Source organism: Mobula hypostoma, chromosome 3 (genome assembly GCF_963921235.1).
Source record: "Mobula hypostoma chromosome 3, sMobHyp1.1, whole genome shotgun sequence".
Taxonomy (NCBI): Eukaryota; Metazoa; Chordata; class Chondrichthyes; order Myliobatiformes; family Myliobatidae; genus Mobula; species Mobula hypostoma.
This window is the reverse complement of record NC_086099.1, coordinates 146,248,212-146,275,033: the sequence shown is the minus strand read 5'-3', so window position 1 is coordinate 146,275,033 and position 26,822 is coordinate 146,248,212. Positions and strand designations below refer to the sequence as shown.

The 26,822-nt window shown below is 40.9% G+C and overlaps 1 protein-coding gene across 4 annotated transcripts in view; it reads right to left on the bottom strand.

Moving 5' to 3' along the window:
- The window catches only part of sgce (sarcoglycan, epsilon), a 93,545-nt gene that overhangs the window by 43,502 nt on the left and 23,221 nt on the right, over window positions 1–26,822 (bottom strand). For all 4 annotated transcript variants that reach the window (XM_063043824.1, XM_063043822.1, XM_063043821.1 and 1 more), the window contains 2 exons: window positions 6,299–6,424; window positions 4,976–5,133 (listed from right to left, as the gene is read on the bottom strand). In XM_063043824.1, coding sequence (XP_062899894.1) covers window positions 4,976–5,133; window positions 6,299–6,424 — 284 coding nt within the window. The remainder of the gene's footprint in view (window positions 1–4,975; window positions 5,134–6,298; window positions 6,425–26,822) is intronic.

Genomic DNA, 26,822 nt, shown 5'->3' with positions numbered 1-26,822 from the left:
CTGTAGGACCGGTGAGTAGCTAATTTTGTTCCATTATTTAAGAAGGGAACCGGGGACAATCCAGGAAACTATAGACTGGTGAGTCTCACTTCACTATTAGGGAAGTTAGTGTTGACAATTCTTAAGGATATGATTTATAAGCATTTGGAAAACCACAGCCTAATTAGGGGAGTCGGCATGGCTTTGTGCGGGGCAAGTCACGCCTTACTAACTTGGTAGAGTTTTTTGACGAGGTGACGAGGCTGATTGATGAAGATAAAGCTGTGGATGCTGTCTGGTCACCGCATTAGAGAAAAGGATGTCAAGGTGTTGGAGAAGATGCAGATGAGGATTACCAGGGTGCTACCTGGATTAGAGGGCATGCACTAGAATGAGAGGTTAGACACAGTTGGGTTGTTTTCTCTGGTGAAGCAGTGGCTGAGAGAAGATCTGACAGAGGATATAAGATTAAGAGGACATAAACGGAGTAGATAGGCTGCATTTTCTCCCCAGGGTTGAATTATTTAATACTAGAGGGCATGCATTTAAGCTGAGAGGGAGTCATTTCAAAGGAGATATGAGAGGTGATATTTTAATATTTATTTATACCAGGAATGAGCTGCCTGGGGTGATGGTAGAGGCAGATAGACTTTTAAGAGACAAAAAGCACATGAATGTGAGGAAAATGGAAGGATATGGACATTGAGTGGGCAGAAGAGATTAGTTCAGTTGGCTATTTGATTACTAATTTGAGTCAGCACAACTTTGTGTGCCAAGGGGCCTGTTTCTGTGCTGTCCTTTTCTTTGCCCTATGTTCTATGTCAATATTTCTTCATCACGACTGGAAAAAAAAGAGGAAGAAGCCAGCATAAGAAAGTGGGTGAAGACCATAAGACCTAGGAGAAAAATTCAGTCTCCACACTTGTCCCTCTCTCTATTACCCAGTTGTCAACTGGAAGACCATCAGTTTGCAAGGTAAAGAGAGCACAGAATTCCTCAAATTTATTCAGGATTTTTTTTAAAACACCGGTGGGTAATAGGGGCAATTTTGGATATAGTCTTCATTAGTGAGCTGGTAGGTGAAAGGAATATCTGTACGAAATACATTGAGAGCATAATCATAATTTATGGAGAAGGAAATGAATAAAATAAGAACAAAGATTCTAAACTAGGGCAACACCATTTTTAGTCAAGTGAAAAGCGACTTAGCAATAGACTGAACCAAGGAGATAAACCTGTTTCCAAGCAACAGAGACATTGAGGGAGGAATCTGTGTAAACAACTTCCCACACAAATGGTACTCTCCAATCTCGGGCTCCTAGATTGTCAAGGCACAGAGAGCACAGGAGAAAAATAAAAGGGGAAACTTGTGACAGACACCAATCTTCTAATGAACCAAAAACTCTGGAGGAGTATGTGAAGTTAAGAAACATAATTATAAGGGAACTTAGAAAAGTACAGAGAGAAAAAAATGCTGGCGAATAAAATTCACATTGAAGAATATAAATAGCAAGAGGTTATTGGAAAAGTGTAAGACTATAACAGACGCAAAAGATAATGAAGTGTGGTAGAGGGAGAGTTTCTGAATATTTTAAGAATGCCTTCATAAACCTGAGAGATGGAATATAGGCTCTTCGACGCACAATATTGTGCCAACCCTTTAATCTACTCCAAGATCAAATAACGATCAGTTAAAGATCAATCTCTCACATATTTCTCTGATTTTCTTTCATCCACATGCCTATGCAAGAGCGTCTTAAATGTCCCTAATGTATCCACCTCTACTACCAACCTTGGCACTGTATTTCACGCACCCTCCACTCTGTGTTTTAAAAAACCTACCTGGTATCTCCCTATATTTCCCTCCAAGCACTTTAGTTATATCCCCTCATATCAGCCACTTCCACCCCAGGATAAAGTCTCCCGCTGTCCACTCGATCTATGCCTATCATCTTATACAGCTCTACCAAGCCATCTCTCATCCTCCTTCACTCCAAGAGAAAAGCTCTAGCTTGCTCAACCTATCTTCATAAGATAAGCAGTCTAGCCAGGCAGCATCCTGGTAAATCTCCACTATACCCTGCTTCCACATCCTTCCTATAATGATGCAACCAGAACTGAACACAATATTCCAAGTGTGGCCTATTACCTCGTGGCTTTTGAACTCAATACCCCAACTAATGAAAGCCAACACACCGCACACCTTCTTAACCACCCTATCAACCTGTATTGTAACATTGAGGGATCTGGACGTGGACCCAAATCTCCTTCTATTCCTCCACACCGTTAAGAATCCTGCCATTAACCCCATATTCAAACTTCAAGTTTGGCCTTCCAAATAGAGCCCTTCACACACTTTTTCTAAACTGTACTCCATCTGCCAATTCTCCACCCAGCTTTGCAACCCATCAACGTCCTGTTGTAATCTATGACAATTTTCCGCACTATCTACAACCACCAGTCTTCATCAAATGATCAGCAGTAGAAAGGGTGAGCAGTTTCAGGTTCCTGGCTGTCAGTATCTCTGAAGATTTATCATATTGATGCCATTACAAAGAAGGCGTGATAGCGGCTATATTTCATTTGGAGTTTGAGGAGATTTGGCATGTCATCAAAGACTCTCACAAATTTCTAAAGTGGTACCTTGGAGAGCATTCCAACTAGTTACCTCACCATGTAGTATGGAAGGTTCACTCACTGCACAGGATCGGAAAAATCTGCAGGAAGTTGCAAACTCAGCCAGCTCCATCAGGGGCACCAGCCTCCCCAGCATCGTGGTGGTACCGAAGCGTGAAGACACACATTCAGCTTTTTAGGAACAGCTGCATCCGCCATCAGATTTCTGAATCAACAGTGAATCCATGCATACTACGTATTCCACACCCCACCCCACCCCCCCGGCACTATTTACTTAATTTATATGTATTTATGTACTTACTGTAATTCATAGTGTTTTATTATGTACTACACTGTACTACTGCCACAACATATGCCAGTGATATTAAACCTGATTCTGCTTCTAACCACAATCTGCAAACTTAATAACCCACCCTCCCACCTCCTCATCCTTATAAAGAGCAGGGGTCCCAGAACAGATTCCCTCAGAACACCACTGGTCACTGACCTCCAGACAGTATATGGTCCATCAACTACCTCCCTCTGCCTTCTATGGTCAAGCAGATACCGAATCCACACAGATGAGTTTCCATCAATCCTCGACATACTGACTTTCTGAGTGGATCGACCCCGCGGAACTTTGTTAAATGCCTTTCTGAAATCCACATCCACCGCTCTGCCTTTATCAATTTGTTTTGTCACTTCCTCAAAGAATTCAATCAGGCTCATGAGGCATGAGCTACCCCTCACAAAGCCATGTTTACCTGCTCTAATGAGATTATGCTTCTCCAAATGCTCAGTCCCTCAACAGGACAAACCAATCCAGAACGCTATGCAATTGCTCCCTAAGCAACTTCCACATTTCCATTGTGTGCTTCCCTCAATACATCCATTCCCATTTTACGCTCCCATATTATAATTCATCCTCCTCCAATTCAATACTTTCCCACACGATCTGCTCTTATGCCTGTCCAAAGCTTTAGGAAAGGTCAGAGTTGTGGTCACTGTCTCCAAAATACTCCTCCTCCGAGAGATCTGACATCTGACCTGGTTCAATGCCTAGCACTAGATCCAGAATGGCCTCTCCTCCAGCCATTCTGTCTACATATTGCATCAGGAATATCTTCCTGAACACACCTAATAAATTCCACCCCATCTAAATCTTTTGCACAAAGCAGGTGCTAATCAATATTAGGGATGTTAAAGTCGCCCATGAAAACAAATGTTATCTTCCCACAAGGATTTTGGTCCCCCTCGAATTCAAGTGTAACCTATTCCTTTTGTACAAGTTGTACCTTCCTCAATGACCAAATATCTGAAACCTGCCCCTTGCACTAGTTCTTCAGCTGCACATACATTTGCCAAATCGTCCTACCCTTACGCTCACTGGCACATGGTACAGGCAATAGTCTAAATCTTACCATCCTTGAGGTCCTGCTTTTCAGCTTCCTACCTAGCTCCCTATATTATCTCTTTAGGACCTCGTCCTTTTTCCTACCCATGTCAATGGTACCAATTTGTACCATGTTAACAAATTTCACGACACATGCCGGTGATTATAATAAACCTGATTCTGATGACCTCTGGCTGCTCACCCTCTCCCATAAGAATGCTGTGCACCCAATCTGAGATGTCCCTGACCCTGGCACCATGGTCAATATTTTTGTATACTTCTTTGATGCCAAAGACATGAGCTCATCTCCAAACACAGCTGACTGACCATTTTTGACTAACATTACAAAGGAGTCAAAGGGTGCTTGCAGTACCCAAATGGAGTATCAGTGTAACTTACCTCTAATGGCTATTATATTAATAACCCGGTTAACCTTCTTCTTGATCACAATGATCACATCTAATTTAGAGGTCATTAAACTTTTCATTTATATGTTTATTTGGAGGTGATTTTGCTACCATTACTTCACTTAGTGAGGGGTGTAAATTCCGTTTTGTGCAGTGAGATAGACTAGGACCACAGAGTAACTAAGCTCAACCAAAGGACCAAAGTCCATTCCTGCCCTCATCAATCTTGCACGTTTTACCTGTGAGTGCATGGGTTTCCTCCCACATGCTAAAGACTTGCTGTCTAGTCGGTTAACTGGCCAACTTCAAACTGACTTTTGTATAGGTGGGTGTGGAACTGATGGAAATGTGGGGAGAGTAAGTTGCAAGAGAATTTAGTGGGGGTATAGGATTACTCTGAGCCAGCACAGGCTTGATGATCTTCCTACAATATAAGGAAATATGGGCGGCAAAATAGCTTTATATCTTCCAAGTATTGAAAAATAGATCAATATATTGAAAAAATACCGCAATACTTATAAAATTGCAATCCACTGAATTCCTGAACAACAACACTTCATCCATCAGGTTATGATGTTACCTCAATTACTGTTGTTTTGTCAGCATTCTCAATAGTTGGTGATCCATAAAGTACTCCGTCACTGTAGGGAGTTCTTTGTATGTATCGTAGCCAGCCAGGCCTGTCTGGGTACCCTTTTAGATTTGTCTTAAATGTAATTGGATCATTCCTAGAGTCAGCTATAACAAAAATGTGCAACATGTTAGCAAGGTAATTCCAAAACCAAAAGAAAATCTGCATTTCTTCATTTCAATCACTGGGTTACTTTTTTTAAAAAATCTAATATGGGTTTGTAACTTAAGAATGCATTCCACTTAGGATCAGCAAAGATGGTTATACTTAGTGCAGTAAATCAAGCATTTAGATAATCGATAATCTCATTATAAACCAGCTCCTTTAGTGGTTCCATTGAGTAATGTAGACTAGAGTCCTGGTACTCTTCTCTGCCAAATTTTGTAATTTTTAGTCAAAATAACAAAATAAAAATGACAAATAAGATCAGTGCGAACAGAAATGAAGGTAAACTTTGTCATAGCACGACTGCTAATTGCTTTCAAATAAACTTTAGTTATCTATTGCTGAAAAAAACCTCGTTTGGGAATGGTGGGCCGAAAAGTCAAATAATGTGCCAATATTCACTTACCAAGGTTTATACGAGCAAGGCTCTCGTGATGAAGTACAGTGTGTTGTTAGCACTCAAGATCATAGACCAACAAAGAGTCAATGCCTCAATTATAGCACTTCAAAGCCTTCATTTAATTACCTACTTTATTAAAATTGCTTTTACATTTCCATCTCTATTTATTTATTATATTTATTTGTTTTCAACTTAAATTTGATGACTTATCCTTAGCCAAGTTATTATGCATATGCAACTGTTGACAAAAAAAACTCTGATCTGTGCCAATACTAGACCCAATCCAATCTGTCTGTGCCAGGTTCTTAAATCTGTTACAATTGTACTTGTGTGGAGAAATTTACAACTTAGCTACTATTATTTTTAACGATTCTCAATTTAGACAATTTTAGAAAACTGAAATAATGAATTTTTACAAAAAGACAAATCTGAAAATTGATATTATGTACAAAAATGTAGTCAAAACAACAGAGATTCCTATCCAAAGTTAGCATCTCCCAAGCTTTGTGCAACATTAAATTCTATTTGAACATCCACCCAAAATATTTTGTAACAAAATACCTGCAAAACTAATTTGATTCAGTGATCAAAAAATACATTTCTAAACATTACCTTTTGCTTGTACCAAACAAAAGAATGTTTGAAACTTTAACTAAGTCTACAGTACACCTTGGGTAACTCAGATGGATTAGCAGAACCTCACTCACCGAGTTTGTTTGAGTAGGGAGGAAATTCCCCTTTGAAGTATTCTCTCTTCAAAACATGCACAAAAAGGACTCCAGAAGATGGATAAAGATTCCGATCTGATTGCACTTGTGAAAAGATGGAATACACTAAGAGAAATGGGGAAAATATTAAAACCAAAAGGATCAAGTATATAATAAAGAATTTTACAATCATTACAACACTGTCCAGATCAAGCTGCACTGTCCCTACATCTGAAGCATTTAATAACCAAACAGGCTCAACTGAAATAGCAAAATTTCTGTTCTAATTAATTTTATGATTTAATTTAAAATATCAACTACAATTAATCAACTGTTTCCAATTTATAGTTCACATAAATATTTTTGCTCATAAAAATCTGTTTCATGTACATGCCTATCTACAATAATTCAATGTATTCTCATGAATTTCAATATTAAACTAGATTTGCAGGGGGATGGGAACCAGAGTGCCAGAGCTGACAGTGTGGCTGGGGTGAAAATAAATGATGTTAAAAGTTCAAGCAAATCCGCTGATAGAAAGGTTGTGAGTGGTGGTAAAAATCTTCTGAGGTGTATATACTTCAATGCTAGGAGTATTGCGGGGAAGGCGGATGAGTTGAGGGTGTGGATTGACACGTGGAATTATGACGTTATAGCAATTAGTGAAACTTGGCTACAGGAGGGGCAGGACTGGCAGCTTAATATTCCAGGGTTCCGATATTTCAGATGTGATCGAGGCAGAGGAATGAAAGGTGGGGGAGTAGCATTGCTTGTTAGGGAAAATGTTACAGCAGTGCTCAGGCAGGACAGATTAGAGGGCTTGTCTACTGAGTCCTTATGGGTGGAGCTGAGAAACAGGGCAGGTATGGCCACATTAGTGCGATTGTATTACAGACCACCCAATAGTCAACGAGACTTGGAAGAGCAAATCTGCAGAGAGATAGCAGGCAACTGCAGGAAACATAAAGTTGTGGTGGTAGGGGATTTTAATTTTCCATACATTGATTGGGACTCCCATACTGTTAGGGGTCTAGATGGTTTAGAGTTTGTAAAATGTGTTCAGGAAAGTTTTCTAAATCAATATATAGAGGGACCAACTAGAGGGGATGCAATATTGGATCTCCTGTTAGGAAACGAGTTAGGACAAGTGTCGGAAGTCTGTGTAGGGGGGCACTTTGGTTCAAGTGATCATAACACCATTAGTTTCAATTTGTTCATGGACAAAGATAGATCTGGTCCTAGGGTTGAGGTTCTGAACTGGAAGAAGGCCAAACTTGAAGAAATGAGAAAGGATCTAAAAAACGTGCATTGGGACAGGTTGTTCTCTGGCAAAGATGTGATTGGTAGGTGGGTAGCCTTCAAAGGAGAAATTTTGAGAGTGCAGAGCTTGTATGTTCCTGTCAGGATTAAAGGCAAATTGAATAGGAATAAGGAACCTTGGTTCTCAAGGGATATTGCAACTCTGATAAAGAAGAGGGAGTTGTATGAAATGTATAGGAAACAGGGAGTAAATCATGTGATTGAGGAGTATAAGAAGTGCAAGAAAATACTTAAGGAAGTAATCAGGAGGGCTAAAAGAAGACATGAGGTTGCCTTGGCAGTCAAAGTGAAGGATAATCCAAAGAGCTTTTACAGGTATATTAAGAGCAAAAGGATTGTAAGGGATAAAATTGGTCCTCTTGAAGATCAGAGTGGTCGGCTATGTGCGGAATCAAAGGAAATGGGGGAGATCTTAAATAGGTTTTTTGCATCTGTATTTACTAAGGAAACTGGCATGAAGTCTATGGAATTGAAGACATCAAGTAGTGAGATCATGGAAACTGTACAGATTGAAAAGGAGGATGTGCTTGCTGACTGGAGGAAAATTAAAGTGGATAAATCCCCGGGACCTGACAGAGCATTCCCTCGGACCTTGAAGGAGACTAGTGTTGAAATTGCGGGGGCCCTGGCAGAAATATTTAAAATGTCGCTGTCTACAGGTGAGGTGCCAGAGGATTGGAGAGTGGCTCATGTTGTTCCGTTGTTTAAAAAAGGATCGAAAAGTAATCCGGGAAATTATAGGCCGGTGAGTTTAACGTCGGTAGTAGGTAAGTTACTAGAGGGAGTACAGAATCTACAAGCATTTGGATAGACAGGGACTTATTAGGGAGAGTCAACATGGCTTTGTGCGTGGTAGGTCATGTTTGACCAATCTCTTGGAGTTTTTCGAGGAGGTTACCAGGAAAGTGGAGGAAGGGAAGGCAGTAGATATTGTCTACATGGACTTCAGTAAGGCCTTTGACAAGGTCCCACATGGGAGGTTAGTTAGGAAAATTCAGTCGCTAGGTATACATGGAGGGGTGGTAAATTGGATTAGACATTGGCTCAATGGAAGAAGCCAATGAGTGGTGGTAGAGAATTGCTTCTCTGAGTGGAGGCCTGTGACTAGTGGTGTGCCACAGGGATCAGTGCTGGGTCCATGGTTATTTGTCATCTATATCAATGATCTGGATGAGAATGTGGTAAATTGGATCAGCAAATTTGCTGATGATACAAAGATTGGAGGTGTAATAGACAGTGAGGAAGGTTTTCAGAGCCTGCAGAGGGACTTGGACCAGCTGGAAAAATGGGCTGAAAAATGGCAGATGGAGTTTAATACAGACAAGTGTGAGGTATTGCACATTGGAAGGACAAACCAAGGTAGAACAGACAGGGTTAATGGTAAGGCACTGAGGAGTGCAGTAGAACAGAGGGATCTGGGAATACAGATACAAAATTCCCTAAAAGTGGCGTCACAAGTAGATAGGGTTGTAAAGAGAGCTTTTGGTATATTGGCCTTTATTAATCAAAGTATTGAGTATAAGAGCTGGAATGTTATGATGAGGTTGTATAAGGCACTGGTGAGGCCGAATCTGGAGTATTGTGTTCCGTTTTGGTCACCAAATTACAGGAAGGATATAAATAAGGTTGAAAGAGTGCAGAGAAAGTTTACAAGGATGTTGCCAGGACTTGAGAAACTCAGTTACGGAGAAAGGTTGAATAGGTTAGGACTTTATTCCCTGGAGCGTAGAAGAATGAGGGGAGATTTGATGAAGGTATATAAAATTATGATGGGTATAGATACAGTGAATACAAGCAGGCTTTTTCCACTGAGGCAAGGGGAGAAAAAAACCAGAGGACATGGGTTACGGGTGAGGGGAGAAAAGTTTAAAGGGAACATTAGGGGGGCTTCTTCACACAGAGAGTGGTGGGAGTATGGAATGAGCTGCCAGATGAGGTGGTAAATGCGTGTTCTTTTTTAACATTTAAGAATAAATTGGACAGATACATGGATGGGAGGTGTACGGAGGGATATGGTCCGTGTGCAGGTCAGTGGGACTAGGCAGAAAATGGTTTGGCACAGCCAAGAAGGGCCAAAAGACCTGTTTCTGTGCTGTATTTTGTATGGTTTCTATTAAAGTATTGTTTCTTTCCTCTTTCTGGCTGACCAAGACGACATCAAATATTTTATTTTTGCAATCATAAGGTAAGCCTGTTTTAATTTGGAAAATTTAGAATTACAGTGTTATACGTTACTGATTCCAAAACCACATTTTAAATATTTACAAGCAGTCCAATGTTTTCAAGTAAACAAATGGGAAACTTAACATGACATTTTAACCATTTATGCAACATTGACCAAATATAACAAAATCATTTGTTCAAAAGTAATCTGTTCAACAGATTACATAAAACAATTATCCAAAGTTAGGATAGAATTTTAGAAGAAAAATGCAAGGCAAACCAGAACATTATAAGTTAAATAATGGTTAATTTTCAAATCTAGTCTTGTTAAAGCTAATGTTCAAAAGCCATCAATACAGGATTCTAGGGATCATCTATGGCTGGGAAATATTTACATGGGTTGCTCACTCTACTACTACTTGGGCTCAGAACAATCAGGTTATTTGTGAGGTCTATTAGAGTTCTTTATGAGGATTTAACAAAAGTTATGTAAAGAAATAAGCTTTTAAAGTTAAAGCTTGGTTAGCACAGTGCAAATGGAGTTTTTGCTCTGCCTCTAGAAAAAGCAAAAAAAAATACTTGAGACTGGTATGGGTCATGAGACCTTACTTCCCACACGAAAATACATACCTTGATGTGCACAAACGTTAATTGCAAATAGAGTCATAGAACACTACAGCACAGAAACAGTCCCTTTGGCCCATTGAGTCTGTACCAAACTATTAATCTGCCTTACCCCATCAATCTGTTACCTGAACCCTGTACCTTGGGTGTAACTGTCTCCTTGTATGTCCTATCACCCCCTCATTGTCCCAAATGATCCAGAATTCACCTAATTCCAGATCTAAATCCTTAACACAGTCTAAAACAAGCTGTAGCTGAATGCAATTCTTGCAGGTGTGATCATCCGGGCCACTGGAAGCCTCCCACATACTGCAAGAGAAGCATTCCACTATCCTATCCTGCTCTAACTGTGCAATGAGAAAGAAAAAAATTTTAAGCAAAAAAAAAAGCTACCTACAGCCTCCTCCTCTCCTCTCCAAAGCCTCTATGAGGCAAAGCCTGAACTTCCCACTCTAACATTGGCCCATTCCCACAATGGCCACTCTGCTTAAACCTAACTTCTTTTCATTGGACTTACCAAGTGCCCAATTACCCACAATCCAACATCTCCTTTGGAACAGTGGCATGCAGAATGCTTCATTGCAGTTTTATATCAGCTGATGTCTACCAAACAGCTTCCTGTTTAATCTGAGGCAAATATAAACAAGTAGTGCAGAAAAATAATTGTTCGAGAATACTGACGTTACTTTTCAAAGTTGCTCACTGTAGTCAACTGTTGCTGTTACAGGATCAGAAATCATAGATAAAATGACCATGCTTCAACTGACCATTTGGAAATCCTGAAGGTTTGATACCTGGGTCATCAGGTGGCATTTGCTTCATTCACTGCCCACTCTCCTGGGCTCTGGTTCCTGGAGTCTCTTTGAACTCCCTACTTCTGATTCTCATATTTCCTTGCAACTTACTCAACTGTTGCTGTGCATCATTTTTTTAAAAACATATATTAAAAATGTTGGAGTAACATCCATTAGTCCAAAAATCTCTTTTTCTCGGAACATCAATGTCCCATGCATGCAGGATTAATGGAGATTTTTAATTAAATTTATGGTAATTAAAATGCACATAGCTATTGCAGTTATCTTACAGGGCTTTCAGATACAGTGGCACGCAAAAGTTTGGGCACCCGTGGTCAAAATTTTTGAAACTGTGAATAGTTAAGTGAGCAGAAGATGAACTGATCTCCAAAAGTCATAAGGTTAAAGATGAAACATTCTTTTCAATATTTTAAGCAAGATTAGTGTATTATTTTTGTTTTGTACAATTTTAGAGTGGTAAAAAAGGAAAGGAGCACCGTGCATAAGTTTGGGCACCCCAAGAGATTTGAGCTCTCAGGTAACTTTTACCGAGGTCTCAGACCTTAATTAGCTTGTTAGGGCTATGGCTTGTTCACAATCACCGTTAGGAAAGGCCAGGTGATGCAAATTTCAAAGCTTTATAAATACCCTGACTCCTCAAACCTTGTCCCAACAATAAGCAACTTTGGGCTCCTCTCAGCAGCTGCCAAGCACTCTGAAAATTGAAATAAATGATGCCCACAAAGCAGGAAAAGGCTATAAGAAGATAGCAAAGTGTTTTCAGGTAGCCGGTTCCTCAGTTCGTAATGTAATTAAGAAATGGCAGTTAACAGTAACGGTGGAGGTCAAGTTGAGGTCTGGAAGACTGAGAAAACTTTCCGAGAGAACTGCTCATAGGATTGCTAGAAAGGCAAATCAAAACCCCTATTTGACTGCAAAAGACCTTCAGGAAGATTTAGCAGACTCTGGAGTGGTGGTGCACTGTTCTACTGTGCAGCGACACCTACACAAACATGACCTTCATGGAAGAGTCATCAGACCTTTTCTGCATCCTCACCACAAAATTCAGCGTCAGATGTTTGCAAAGGAACATCTAAACAAGCCTGATGCATTTTGGAAACAAGTCCTGTGGACTGATGAAGTTAAAATAGAACTTTTGGCCACAATGAGCAAAGGTATGTTTGGAGAAAGAAGGGTGCAGAATTTCATGAAAAGAACACCTCTCCAACTGTTAAGCACAGGGGTGGATCGATCATGCTTTGGGCTTGTGTTGCAGCCAGTGGCACGGGGAACATTTACTGGTAGAGGGAAGAATGAATTCAATTAAATATCAGCAAATGCTGGAAGCAAACATCACACTGTCTGTAAAAACGCTGAAGATGAAAAGAGGATGGCTTCTACAACAGGATAATGATCCTAAACACACCTCAAAATCCACAATGGACTACCTCAAGAGGCGCAAACTGAAGGTTTTGCCATGGGCCTCACAGTCCCCCAACCTAAACATTGAAAACCTGTGGACAGACCTCAAAAGAGCAGTGCATGCAAGACGGCCCAAGAATCTCACAGAACTAGAAGACCTTTGCAAGGAAGAACGGGTGAAAATTCCCCAAACAAGAATTGAAAGACTCTCAGCTGGCTACAGAAAGCGTTAACAAGCTGTGATACTTGCCAAAGGGGTGTTACTAAGTACTGACCATGCAGGGTGCCCAAGCTTTTGCTTTGGGCCCTTTTCCCTTTTTGTTATTTTGAAACTGTAAAAGATGGAAATAAAAAAGTAATCTTGCTTAAAATATTAAAGAAATGTGTCATCTTTAAATTTATGCTTTTTGGAAATCAGGTCATCTTTTACTTGCTTAGCTATTCACAGTAACAGAAATTCTGACCGGGGTGCCCAAACTTTTGCATACCACTGTATACGATGATTAAAATGACAATGGGAGAAGCGATTTTGAAGCTCCACCTAAAGTAGCCTGTTCTCTCCTGACAATTTCCAGATTATTCAAATACACTATAGAACTGTACTGTGTACAAAATGCATTGATTTGTATTACTAATAAAACAAAAATGGTTTTCACTCTATCCTTTGTGAACCTATTCCAGAGATTTACCACACGCTCACTGAAATAATGAAACAGATTTCACACTCAGCAGTGAGCAACCCAAACACCAAAAGGCTTGGAGCTTCTCACAGTAGGAACTTACAGAGGAAAGATGATTGCACCATGTAAGCAGAGAGGCTGCAACACAAAGGCAACGACGTTTGGGGCGTCGAAAGCCAGTCACAGAGGAGGAAAAGGATCTGGCCATTGTCTAAGTCACGCCTCCAGGACCGTTTAAAAACTGAATGAACTGTTAAAACACTCAATGACATATAATATTAAAAAAATAAGTTAAAAAAAAGTCAGGACACTTGACCCACACATCTAATCAAGCTAAAATGCTACAAAACGAGTATGTATTCTTGGAATTTCACTCCATGCAATTCAATGGGAAAGTATTCAAATGACCAGCTCAAACATGGAACAAGTTCTTCACACAGATGGCCATCCGAAGTGGTGGGAACAACAACAAACAATTGCTACCTTACTGAATTTAATTTGATGCTCGCTGCTGCATCACTGACAGAGATTTTGGGAACCTGATGTTTTCAAAGAAACGCAGGGATTTCCTAAAGTTGTCAATTTCACAGGGTAATGAAGATGAACATTCAGCTTCATCGGCATTGCTCCACAATAACTGATCCAATATCCTCATCGATTTTTTTTAGAATATACACTTCCTCAAATGCTGAAATGTTTCATCTGGTTCCCCACAAAGTGAAACAGCTACTTTCTGGATTTTTAGTCCTCAAAAATGGTGGTCACCTCCTCACAATTTTCTCTTTCTGGGTTAACATATCCAATTTTGAGAATTACTTCTCAAAATACACTGAGCAACTAGGAAGATCTCATAGTTGATCCATTCTTTTAAATATATACAAGATCATAGATACTTAAAATAACCATCTCATAAATATTTTCTTGGTATCTGGAAATCTACTGGATTATTCATTTGATAAAATGGCACTTCATGTAATCTTTAGTTTGGTTTCCTCCAGATCATTATTAATTTGTGTAGCCCCCCCCGGCCACCCTCAGGGTCACTCGGCTCGCAGTCGTCTAGGGAAATAGCCTCAGCCCCGCCAAACTGGGTAATTAGTTTGTGTGGATGCTGTGTGATGTACCCCACGCCGCCCAAATAACAGACAATACACCAGATACAATTAAATGATTTACAGTTTATAGATATTACTGGAACTACATAATTAAAAGAGAATAAAATATAAAAGGAAAATAAAAGGCACCACACTTATCAAAGTTCAATCCCTTCGTGCACAAAAACCGTTGGAGCTCAAGGACCTTCTTCTTCACCCTGCGACCCCCTCGGACCACCTCGACCGGCCGACTGGGACCAACAATGGTGGTCGACCAGACGCTCCACACGAGTCCGTCTCCATCTCCTCGCCGAACGTCCCGCTCGGGGTCCGACCCCGTTAGCGGACATCACACTACCTGGTCCATCCTCTGTCTCGCTCTCCCGCCTTCTGCCCCAAAACCACGCACATACAGTATCTTCAAATAAACTAAAACCATAACAACTATCCTAATTGGTTAATAGCGTATTTCTTATCACACTCTAAACCAAAACAAGCTGCTAGCGCAAACTTTCTCAACGTTTAACACAACAAAGCCGCATTCCCCAGATTAACATAACAAAGACATTTTAATTAGCCTCCGCAGTAACATGTCGAAACAAGTAACAAGAAACAGTAACAAGTCGAAACCCCCTTACACTCTCCCCCCACCAAATAAAGTCATGTCCTCATGACTTCTAAATAACTCGCCAACCAGTCCTGCAGACACACAACACACACAGTGACAGTGTTCCCCAAACAGTGGACCTTACTCCCGTCCCACAGGCGCTACATAGGCCAACCTATCTGGGAGCTTCTTAACCCTCCGAGACCTCCGTACCCCCTCACCTAAACCCAAAAGGCTCAGACACTACTAGGGATACCTCGGGCCTGCTTGCCCACTCCTCTCTCACTCAGGCCACCACTACAGCTCGGAGCCCCCTGTCCCGTGTCTGGGGCCCCGCCTCTCCTCCTTCCTGATCCTGCCGTAACTCAGACTGCCCACAGCTAGCCTTCCCCACTACACCTGACTCAGTGGGAGAAGGGCCAAAGGTCTCTTCCTCAATCACGGGGAAGTTAGCGAAAGGCAGCATGTTCCACATGTGCAGCACATCATCCTTCGAATCCGTATCCTTCCTCATTCCCTCGATCGGTAGCTACTGTTTAAGTTCCTCCAAACTGAAACATTTAGCCGGGGCTACCCCTTCAGCCTCCTGCAGTCGAGACATCAGCTTCTTCAGAGACTCCTTCAACTCTCGCCACAGCCTCCGCAGTTCTGACTCAGGGTTCCTGGCCATCTCAATCTGGGACGCAATTATCCCACCAGCTTCTTCTGCACTGACCTGAAAAGCAGCAGTTAAAGTATGTTCAGCCTCCGGTTGTTTCTTCCTGAGGGCGTCTTCCAGGTCAACTTTCAGTTTTTCCACTTCTTTTAAACTTGCGATAGTCATCTTTAGGTTCCTTTCAAGCGTCCGCCTCCCTTTTCCGAGATCTGTCCTCCATTTTTTTACCTCTTTGGGAGCGTAGTCAAACTCCCCTCCCAGGGCTCTCGGTTTTCTGTTGACCTTAGTCAGACCACTTCCTTGATCTTCCCCAACTTGCAAGTCTTCCAATCTGTTCTGAATCGACGTCTTGAGTTTCTGCTGATCCCTTCGAAGGTGGGTCATTGTTTCTTCTCGCTGGATTAATTCATCAGTACATGACCGCAGTGCAGTACAAATCCCCTCTCTTCCCTGTGTCTCATTCAGATTGACGACCTGGGTTTCCATCCCCCAGTCCACCACCGTCTGTCCCAACACCAGGAAGTTCAACTGGTATGTCGGGTCATTTTTCTCACATTGCACCAAGCTCCACTGGCCAAAAACTCCTCCACATTTGACACTTCACTTCGGTCGCCCGGGCTCAGCCACTCGCCTCGCCTCGCAGTCCCCCCAGGCGAATCCAAGCTCTAGGCGGTCATCCACATACGTCAAAACTCCACACACCTTCACTTCCACCATGGTTTTCCTCATGCCCCGCGGGAAGGATGCAGGGGCTCCAGATATGCCCTTGGGCATCTTTTCAGATCGGAAGAATCCTAGGGAACTAGTAAAGGCCATCTTCAGCTCAACAGCCGCACTCCTCAGGATCTGGCAACATCCACTCCTCAGATCCAGCACATTAAACCACATCGCATGTCCCACACACAAGCTTCCTCCATCTTCCCCGGTGCCGGGGTACATTTGCCGCAACCTCTCTCTCACTGAGGTGTCTTCAGTGGTCAACTCCCCTCCCTTGTGGTAGTTTGGAGCATCTACTAAGAAGGTCTCACCCTCAGCTACTTTCCCCAAGCCATACCACCGCCGGGTCTCGTTTAAATTTGGTACCGGCTCAAGGCTGCTACACACGTCCTCAGAAGCAACTCGACACGCTGGGTGCCCAGAAAATGCCTCCATGAACTCCAGGGTCATTAACCAATCATCGTCTTCTGGATAACTACTGCCACTAGTACCCAAAGTCTCCGGTGCCCTTGCGGTTGTCAAGGGTAAATGCTTCAGACACCGGTTGTAAAACGAACTGTACAACAACTTGATCTGTGCCCCGGGGTCGAGGATAGCTTTAGCATCGCTTCCCTCTGTCCATAGCGACACCCTGGGGCCCCTCTAAGCCTTCAGGAATAGGGTCTTTTCCTTTCGGAAGTTCATCGGTACATTGCTGGGAACATGACCCCAAGCCGTTCCCCCCCGGGCCTCCACTAAGTTTCCCGACACCTCTCTGATCAGCTGAACAACTGATCCCAAGAAATGATCCCCCTGGCACTGCAAGCAATTTAGCCCCCCTCCTAGCCAGAGAAGACACACTGAAAACTTTCCCCCTTCTTTCAAATAACTGACAGCTGTCACTATGGTGTAAGTGAACCTGACAGCTCTAACACCGTCACCAGCCCGCCTACTCAAACTTTCAACCAATCCCTGTCGCACTCCCTCCACCGAGCACTGCCACTCATCTAACAATTGAGATCCACTCCGCCCACGTCTCCGCCCCTCTCGGGGTGGACACTATCCCAAACGCCAGGTGGAGCCTGTCAGAGCTAGAACATTTATTCGCAGACTCTACCTCCAAATCAGACCACTCTTTCCTCTCTCTCCCAACCGCATGGACAGCCCCGAGTTCCACCTCCAACTCGTCAATGCCAGCCTGAACTCGAACAAAGACCTCACCCACAACGCATACAGCAATAACCAGCAAATAACCCACAGAGACACACATTACAGATTTAAACAGGGCACCCACACAGCATACCAGCAGACTCAATCTCAGACAAAGCCCACACAATGTAGTCCCCCTGGCCACCCTCAGGGTCGCTCGGCTCGCTGTCGTCTAGGGAAACAGCCTCGGCCCCGCCAAACTGGGTAATTAGTTTGTGTGGATGCTGTGTGATGTACCCCACGCCGCCCAAATAACAGACAATACACCAGATGCAATTAAATGATTTACAGTTTATAGATATTACTGGAACTATATAATTAAAAGAGAATAAAATATAAAAGGAAAATAAAAGGCGCCACACTTATCAAAGTTCAATCTCTTCGTGCACAAAAACCGTTGGAGCTCAAGGACCTTCTTCTTCACCCTGCGACCCCTCGGACCACCTCGACCGGCCGCCTGGGACCAACAACGGTGGTCGACCAGACGCTCCACACGAGTCCGTCTCCGTCTCCTCGCTGAACGTCCCGCTCGGGGTCCGACCCCGTTAGCGGACTCACAGCACCTGGTCCATCCTCTGTCTCGCTCTCCCGCCTTCTCCCCCAAAACCCTGCACATACAGTATCTTCAAATACACCAAAAACATAACAACTATCCCAATTGGTTAATAGCATTCTCTTACCACACTCTAAAGCAAAAACAAGCCGCTAGTGCAAACTTTCTCAGCGTTTAACACAACAGCCGCATTCCCCAAATTAACATAACAAGGACGCCATTTTAATTAGCCTCCGCAGTAACATAAAAGTCGAAACCCCCTTACATTTGTATAGTTAATACAACAAAATTTCTTCCACTTAGAAAACAATAATGGTGCTTCAGAATCTTAAACAGTATGCTCTGATTTAAGTAAGTACTTGATGCATCATTATTGCATTTGCTTTTACCCTATCTTAACGATCCACAGAGCGGAAGAAGCTCTTCCTCAACAGGCAAAGGCAAGGAGAGGTAAAGCACGTAAGATTTTTCCCACCTCTGTCTATTAATATACAGCTAGTGTGGTGAGAATTGGTCCAGGGTTGGCATGTTCTTCATGTGAGATGTGGGAACTCTGGGAGACCTACAATCTCCCTAATAACTACATCTTGTTAGAGATCATGTTAAGGAACTGGAGCTGCAGCTGGATGACCTTCAGCTCAAACAGGAGAATGAGGAAGTGATAGATAGGAGCTACAGGGAAGTAGTACAGAAGGCAGGCACCTGGGTGACTGCCATGAAAGGGAAAGGGAATAGTCAGCCGGTGCAGAGTACCCTGTGGCCATTCTCAATAATAAGTGCACTGCTTTGGATACTGTTGGTGAGGATGACCTACCAGGGGAAGCTGCAGCGACTGAGTCTCTGGCATTGGGTCTGCATCAGAAGGGAAGCAGAGAAACTTCTATAGTTGTACTGTGAAGAGCATTCTGACAGGCTGCATTACTGTCTGGTATGGAGGAGCTACTGCACAGGACTGAAAGAAGCTGCAGAAGGTTGTAAATCTAGTCAGCTCCATCTTGGGTACTAGCCTACAAAGTACCCAGGACATCTTTAGGGAACGGTGTCTCAGAAAGGCAGCGTCCATTGTAAAGGACCTCCAGCACCCAGAGCATGCCCTTTTCTCACTGTTACCATCAGGTAGGAGGTACAGAAGCCTGAAGGCACACACTCAGCGATTCAGGAACAGCTTCTTCCCCTTTCCATACGATTCCAGAATGGAATTTGAAGCTTTGGACACTACCCCACTTTTTTTAATATACAGTATTTCTGTTTTTGCGCATTTTTTAATAATCTATTCAATATACATTATTGATTTACTTGTTTATTATTATGTTTTATTTTATTTATTATTTTTCTCTCTCTCTGCTAGATTATGTATTGCATTGAACTGCTGCTGCAAAGTTAACAAATTTCACATCACACGTCAGTGATAGTAAACCTGATTCTGAAAAGAGGAATGTGGTAGTGATAGGAGATTCCATAGTTACAGGAACAGACAGGAGATTCTGTGGATATGAAAGGAACACCCTGATCCCAGGTATCAGCGTTAGGGATACCTCAGATCTGGTTAACAGCATTTTAAAGAGGGAAAGAGTGAACAGGCAAATGTCAAGGTACGTATTAAAACCAATGGCATAGGCAGGAAAAGGGAAGGGGTTCTGAGGAGAGAATATAAGGAGTTAAGTCGAATGCTGAAAAGCAGGACCTCCAGGATGGTAATCTTTGAATTGCTGACTGTACCATATGCCAGTGAAGGTAAGAAAAGCATGATCTGGCAGATGAATGTGTGGCTGAAGAGTTGGTGTAGGGGGCAGCATTTCAGATTTCCAGATAATTGGGATCTTTTCTGTACAAAAAGGGTGGGTTACACCTGAATCCAAGGAGGACCAATATCCTTGTGGGTAAGTTTACTGGAGCTGATGGAGAGGGTTTAAACCAGTCATTCCCTTGCCTCCCTGAACACATCCCCAGTGCTCCCATCTCTCTTTCTGGTAATTACATAAAATCTACAAAAAAATTTGATTTATGATGCGCAGTGAAAGAAAATAGGAACTGCAAATTCAAAGCAATGACAAATAATATTCAAATCTATTTAAAATTAATTCTTTAATTACAGTATAAACAATTTTCATGGATAATTTTAGAGTGTACATTAATAGTCCAACTATTCACAACTTAATGAGATGGCTGGGTTTGATGCAGTAGTATCAGCTATCCAACATCAGGCTGAATGTCATCAGAAGTCTCAGATCCCCACGTTCAGTAATTTGCAGTCTGTTTCGTTGCTTTGAAAGAAGTTGGGTGACTGCACTGAAAGCATGTGCCACTAAATATCATGTTGGAAAGGAAATTAAGAACATCTTGACCATTTTCCGTAGCGCAGGATAGCATTCAAAAATTTGTTTTTGCAATCAATATTCTTGATATGATTTCTTGAACTGCAGCTTCAGTTGAAAAGTCACTTTGTAGTGAGATCAGTTCTTCCTCTATCCTTCCTGTTAACTCTTCATTACAAGTCTTCAGGAATGGATTTATTACCCAATCTGGAATTGGATCAAGAGAAGATCCTGAAATCTCTCTGATATGTCTTTACGCAGCTCACACAGGTGGGCACAGTATTCTCCCAGAACATCTATTATTCTAGCTTTCTCTTCTAACTCCAGGAGGCTTGGAAATTGGAAAAGGTTGCGAAGGCCAATGTTGCACATAAATAGGGTCAACTTGGACAGAAATGTGGTTAAAACTGATTTGACTTTGATAAAATTCATATCATTTCCTTGCAATTGAAGATTGATTTCATTAAACTTTGCAAATAATTCTGACCAATCAGTAATATCATGCCTAATATTCTTGAGTTGATTACTAACTGAAGCATTCAAGCCTTCAAAAAATTTCATCACAGATTCAAAAAGCACATAAAAGCATCTCAGCCAGCTTCCCTTTGAGAGCCACCTGACTTCTGTGTGCAACAGCATGTTTTCAAACTGTTCATTATTCTCAATACAAAGCTCTCAAAGTAGTCGAGAATAGACAGCATGCGTCGATTATTTTTTACTGCTGTGATGACAGTATTTAATGTCTTGTGCAGGTGTTTTGCGACAAGATGTCTGCAAATTACAAAGTGAAAGGTAAATATGTTAGGTAGAGCTATTGTCAAGAAAGTAAAAATTCCACACGGGTGCCCTGTCATTGATGGTATGCCGTCTATTCCAGAAGCAAGAAGTCAGTGCGTGGAATGTCCTTCTCTTTGGAAAAATTACTCAACAACTGGAAATATTGACTCTCCCTTTGTATCTATTTCTAATTCTCTTGCAACCAACAACTCTTGAATCATGTTTTATGAAGTGAATATAACCAAGAACCAGAGATTCATTGCCTGGCAAAGATGATTCATAGTACTGCAAAGCAAATTTTGTTGCCCTAAATATGTTGCACAATATGGCTTCCAACTTCTCAAACATTTCATCAATTCGTTGATGCTGAGTGGAATCACTTTATTATCTGGTCTGGTGACTTATGCAAAACCATACTCAGAACCTCCCTTCCTGGGGCAGAATCAGTTCTTTTCCAGTTGTATGAGGCTTTCCAGATTTAGCAATGAGCACTGAAATATTGTATAAAGCATGCAAACCATCATCGTTTTGCTTGCTGGCAAACATGTTTTAAAGTGTTTTTGAACTTCTTCACAAAGTGACTGAAAATAAGCCAAGTTCTTATTTCCTTTATCAGAATGTTCAAGGAGCCTGAATGATGTGAAAACTTTTTCACACTACACACATTGACTGCTGTTGGTTGCTTAGTGCGGGACAAATCCATACTTCAGATATTCCACACTATAAAGTCTGCACTTCTTTCCCATTTGGTCAGCTCCTGCCATTTTTGTTAGAGATTAATGACCACAGTCAACTGCCTTCTGTTTAAGTTCAACAGCAAGCGCAATGATCAATAAAGGGGACAGTTACAACGTCAAACTAACTCAAGCAAAACCTAACTCTCTGCCTGGAGGTACTAAAAATGGGGCAGCGATATCTCAGTTGGGCTGTAGGCTATAGAAATGCGATCAAGGGACTTCCGCCTGCTGCCTAATGGAGTAACACACAATTTGTGTGGCTGCGTTTAATTCTTCCTTTTCCCCAGTTTAAACTCTGAATTTTTAACTTTTATTTGTCGGATCTTAGAGGGAAATAGTTATCATTATGTCACAATCTTTAAGAAGTGGAAAGCAGCTTTCTGAGTCCAGCAATGGAAAGGAAAAAACTTCGAAAGAAAAATTAGAAGATATGCCTGTTTGGGCTGAGCGTTTAGAACATGCGTAGATGGCTCTTGACAAGAAAATAGATAATAACACTTCGGAGATGAAATCATTTCCACAGAGGAAAGTATTATTTCCTTGAATTCTGAACTTAAAGAGTCGAAGTGTCAGATAGCGGATATTTCAGCCTGCTTGGAACAGTCTCAACCTAAGATTATCTATCTGGAAGCAAGATCTCGTCGGAATAATATTCGAATTGTTGGACTGAAGGAAGGATCTGAGAGTGAGGATTTATTGGACTATTTTGCTACTTTGTTTCAATCTATGTTTCCGGATATTTTACCTCAGCCTCCCGATATTGAAAAAGAGCACAGAATTCTCACTTTGAAATATCAAGACCCGAATAACCCAAGGTCAGTTTTGGTCAGCTTTCTTCGTTTCAAAGTTAAAGACCAAATCATAAAATGTGCAAGGGAACACAAGAGTTTTTAAATTCAAGGGTTCCGAGATTCGTTTTTAAGACGACTATCCATGGGAAGTTATGGAACAGCGGTTCAAATTCGTTCCAGCTATGAAGATAGCCCATGATAAGGGATTATTCCTATCACATCGCTATCCAGCTCTATTAAAATTATTTCCTAAAGATTTGACTCCACGTGTTTTTTTGGATCCCAAAGAGGCATTGGACTATGTTAATTCTATTTCAGTGGCGGCCGAGGTTTGAATGGTATTAGGTCTGCTGAATAATTTTCTGAAAGAAAACAAGCTTTGAAGATTTCTGACATGTTGAAGATGTTCTTTGATCGGTGGGAGGAGACGATGGTGGCGCGACGCAGCTTGCAGCGGCCACTCCGGTGAATGATATCTATTATCTGTCAAGTAGGATGCTGTGCACAATCTTGATTTCATGGAGACAGATGTGAGAGCACGGAGGAACATCTGGTGAAACTTCTGAAATGCCTGCTTCAATGCCGCTGCTACTGTGTGATCCAGAATCTCCAGAGGGGAAGGCCCCGAGTCCTCGGCTTTGCTTGTTGCTCAGCGGCCAGGGCGGGATTTTCTCTTATTGTATTTTTTCCCATTACGGAGTTCCGGAGCATGCGTGTTTTCTATATGGTTATACTTATCACTACCATTTTTGATTAGCCCGCGTTGGTATGCGTGTATTTTCGTGTTTAAGAAAATATTTTATGCTAATTAAACAGATAAACGTTATTAGTTGGAATATACGTGGCTGGAATCATCCTATTAAGCGAAAGAAGACTTTTAAAATTATTAATAGATTCCAACCCGATATAATTTTCGCTCAAGAAACACATAACAGAACAGGCGATCAAAATAGATTTTTTTTTAATGTGGAAGGACCTTCAATATCGTGCCACTTGTCAAAATAAAACAAAGGGAGTATCTATTTTTATTAAATCTAATATTTTATTTAACCAAGAAGACATTGTGTCAGATACTAACAGTAGATTTTTAATCGTCAAAGGAACAATTTGTAATAGAAAAATTGTCCTGGTTAATCCATATGGACCTAATGTAGATGATCCTTCTTTTTTTAAAAATGTATTTGGTTTGTTGCCAGATTTAAATGAATATATGTTGTTAATGGGTGGTGATTTTAACTGTTGTTTAAATCCTTTGATTGGCAAAAGTTTAACCAATGAGCGGCTTGCAAGTTGTTCAGCATCACTTATTAACTCCTTTTTAATCGATTATGGTTTGAGCGAAATTTGGAGACATCTACATCCTAATGACAGAGATTATTCCTTTTATTCACACGTTCACAAAAAATATTCGAGAATCGATTATTTTATAGCTGATTTCCGATTTTTGTCCAAAGTCCAGAAATGTGAATATGACGCTATCATTGTTTCGGATCCTGCGCCTTAAAGTTTAGCTTTTGAATTGAATGATGTCAGTATTGTAAACCTGCCTTGGCGTTTTCCAGAAAATTTATTACAAAGTTTGAACTTTGTCAAATTTATTGAGACTCAGATAAAAGTTCTTTTTCTTTTTAACAATACAGGAGATGTGTCGAAATTGATTATATGGGATACATTTAAAGCATATTTGTGAGGTCAGATAATCTCCTATCTAGCTAAGCTTAAGAAGCTGAAAAAAAGAGTTTGATAAGATTTCAAAACAAATTAAAGACTTGGATAATATTTATGCAATCTCTCCTAACATTGATTTATTTAAACAAAGGGTTGAACTTCAATCACAATATAACTTACTATTAACTTATCCTATTGAAAGAAATTTACTTAAATTCAGAAGTCAATTTTATGTGTTTGGAGATTAAAATAATAAGCTATTAGCATCCCAATTAAAGGCAGCTAGAGCTAAAAGACAAATTTTAAAAATTCGTAAGGGAGACAGTAGTTTAGCTTGTAATTATGAAGATATTGATAAAACTTTCTAAGACTTTTACATTGAACTTTATAAATCTCAGTTTCCAGCTGATCCTTCTAAAATGAATGGCTTTTTACAAAAGATTGATTTTCCTAGAATATCTGTTGAAGATCAACAAACGCTTGATACTCCTATTACTGAAAAAGAAATTCAGAAAGCTATTCTTTCAATGCAATCTGGTAAAGCTCCTGGATTGGATGGTTATTCTGTAGGATTTTATAAAAATTTTGAAAAATTGCTTTCTCCATTTATGTTGGAAATGCTCAAAAATTCTTTTTTGTTAGGAGAGTTACCTCCCACATTTTATGAAACTTCTATTTCTTTAATTCTTAAGAAAGATAAAGACCCTACTGACTGCGTTTCATATAGACTTATTTCATTATTAAATGTGGATGCTAAAATTCTTTCAAAAATAATGGCTAATCAACTGGAGAATATTCTAACTAAAATTATCTCTCAGCACCAAACAGGTTTTGTAAAGGGCCGTTATTCCCTCTCTAATACTCGGAGATTGTTAAATGTTATATACTCATCCTTTTCTAAGACTCCCCAATGTGTTGTTTCTCTTGATGCTGAAAAGGCATTTGATAGAGTTGAATGGAAATACTTATTTAACGTTTTAGAGAAATTCAACTTTGGTATTAATTTTAATAAGTGGATTAGAATGATATATAAAAGCCCTGTTGCTACTGTTATTACTAATAATTGCAGATCTCCTTTTTTTCAACTCTCGCGAGGTACGAGACAAGGATGTCTGTTAAGTCCCTTGTTATTTAATTTGGTGTTGGAACCCTTGGCCATTGCACTTCATGAAGCTAAAGATATCCATGGAATTTCCACAAATGGGACTATTCATAAGATCTCCCTTTATGCTGATGATCTCTTAGTTTATGTTTCGAATCCTGAAGAATCCATTCCTACTTTATTGAAATTATTAAATGAATTTGGAAAGTTTTCGGGATATAAACTAAACCTTCATAAAAGTGAATTATTTCCTCTAAATGATTCTGCTTCTATATATAATGACATTCCTTTTAAAGTTATGGACTCTTTTAATATTTAGGTATTATTATTGCCACAGTCATGGTCAGCAACAGTAACTGTGAGCCTTTTCAAGTTAGATCAGGAGTAAAACACGGATGCGTGATTGCCCCAACTTTGTTCACCATCTTCATTGCGACAATCATCCACATCATCAAGGACGACCTACCCCCAGGAATCGAAATTGTCTACAGAACAGATGGCAGACTTTTCAATCTTGCCCGCCTCAAATCCAAAACGAAGACATCCATGAGTTCCCTCATCGAGTTCCAATACGCAGATGACAACAGTGTTGCAGCTCTCTCAGAAAACCACCTACAACAGATTCTGACTACCTTCAACCGTGCATACACAAAACTTGGACTTACCATCAATTCCAAGAAGACTCAGATCATCTATCAACCGTCACCAATTGAGACAAATCCGATAGAACCATCATTTCAACTTGGCCAAACAACCCTGGAAAACGTGGACCACTTTCCGTATCTTGGAAGTCACCTCTCCTCCAATGTCGACCTTAATGATGAGATCCAACATCGTCTTAAATGCGCTGGAACAGCTTTTGGACGTCTCTGAACAAGAGTCTTTCATGATCCTGACATCCGAACAGACACCAAAATGTTAGTGTACAAAGCAGTGTTAATCCCAACGCTCCTGTATGCATCAGAAACCTGGACAACATACTGATTACATCTGAAGGCACTTAAAGTTCCATCAATGCTGTCTTCAGAACATCTTAAATATCAGCTGGGAAGATAGAAGAACCAACATCCACATGCTAAATGAAGCAAAAACAACAAGCATTGAAGCCTACGTCATCAAGAACCAACTAAGATGGAGCAGTCATGTTGTTCGGATGAAAGACAAACGTCTTCCAAAACAAATCTTCTTCTCCCAGCTTAAAGAAGGCAAACGTAAAAGAGGCAGACAACAGAACAGATTCAAAGACGTCTTAAAAGCCAACATGAAGAAATGTAACATCGACATCAACAATTCGGAAATCAATGCCAAGGACAGGAA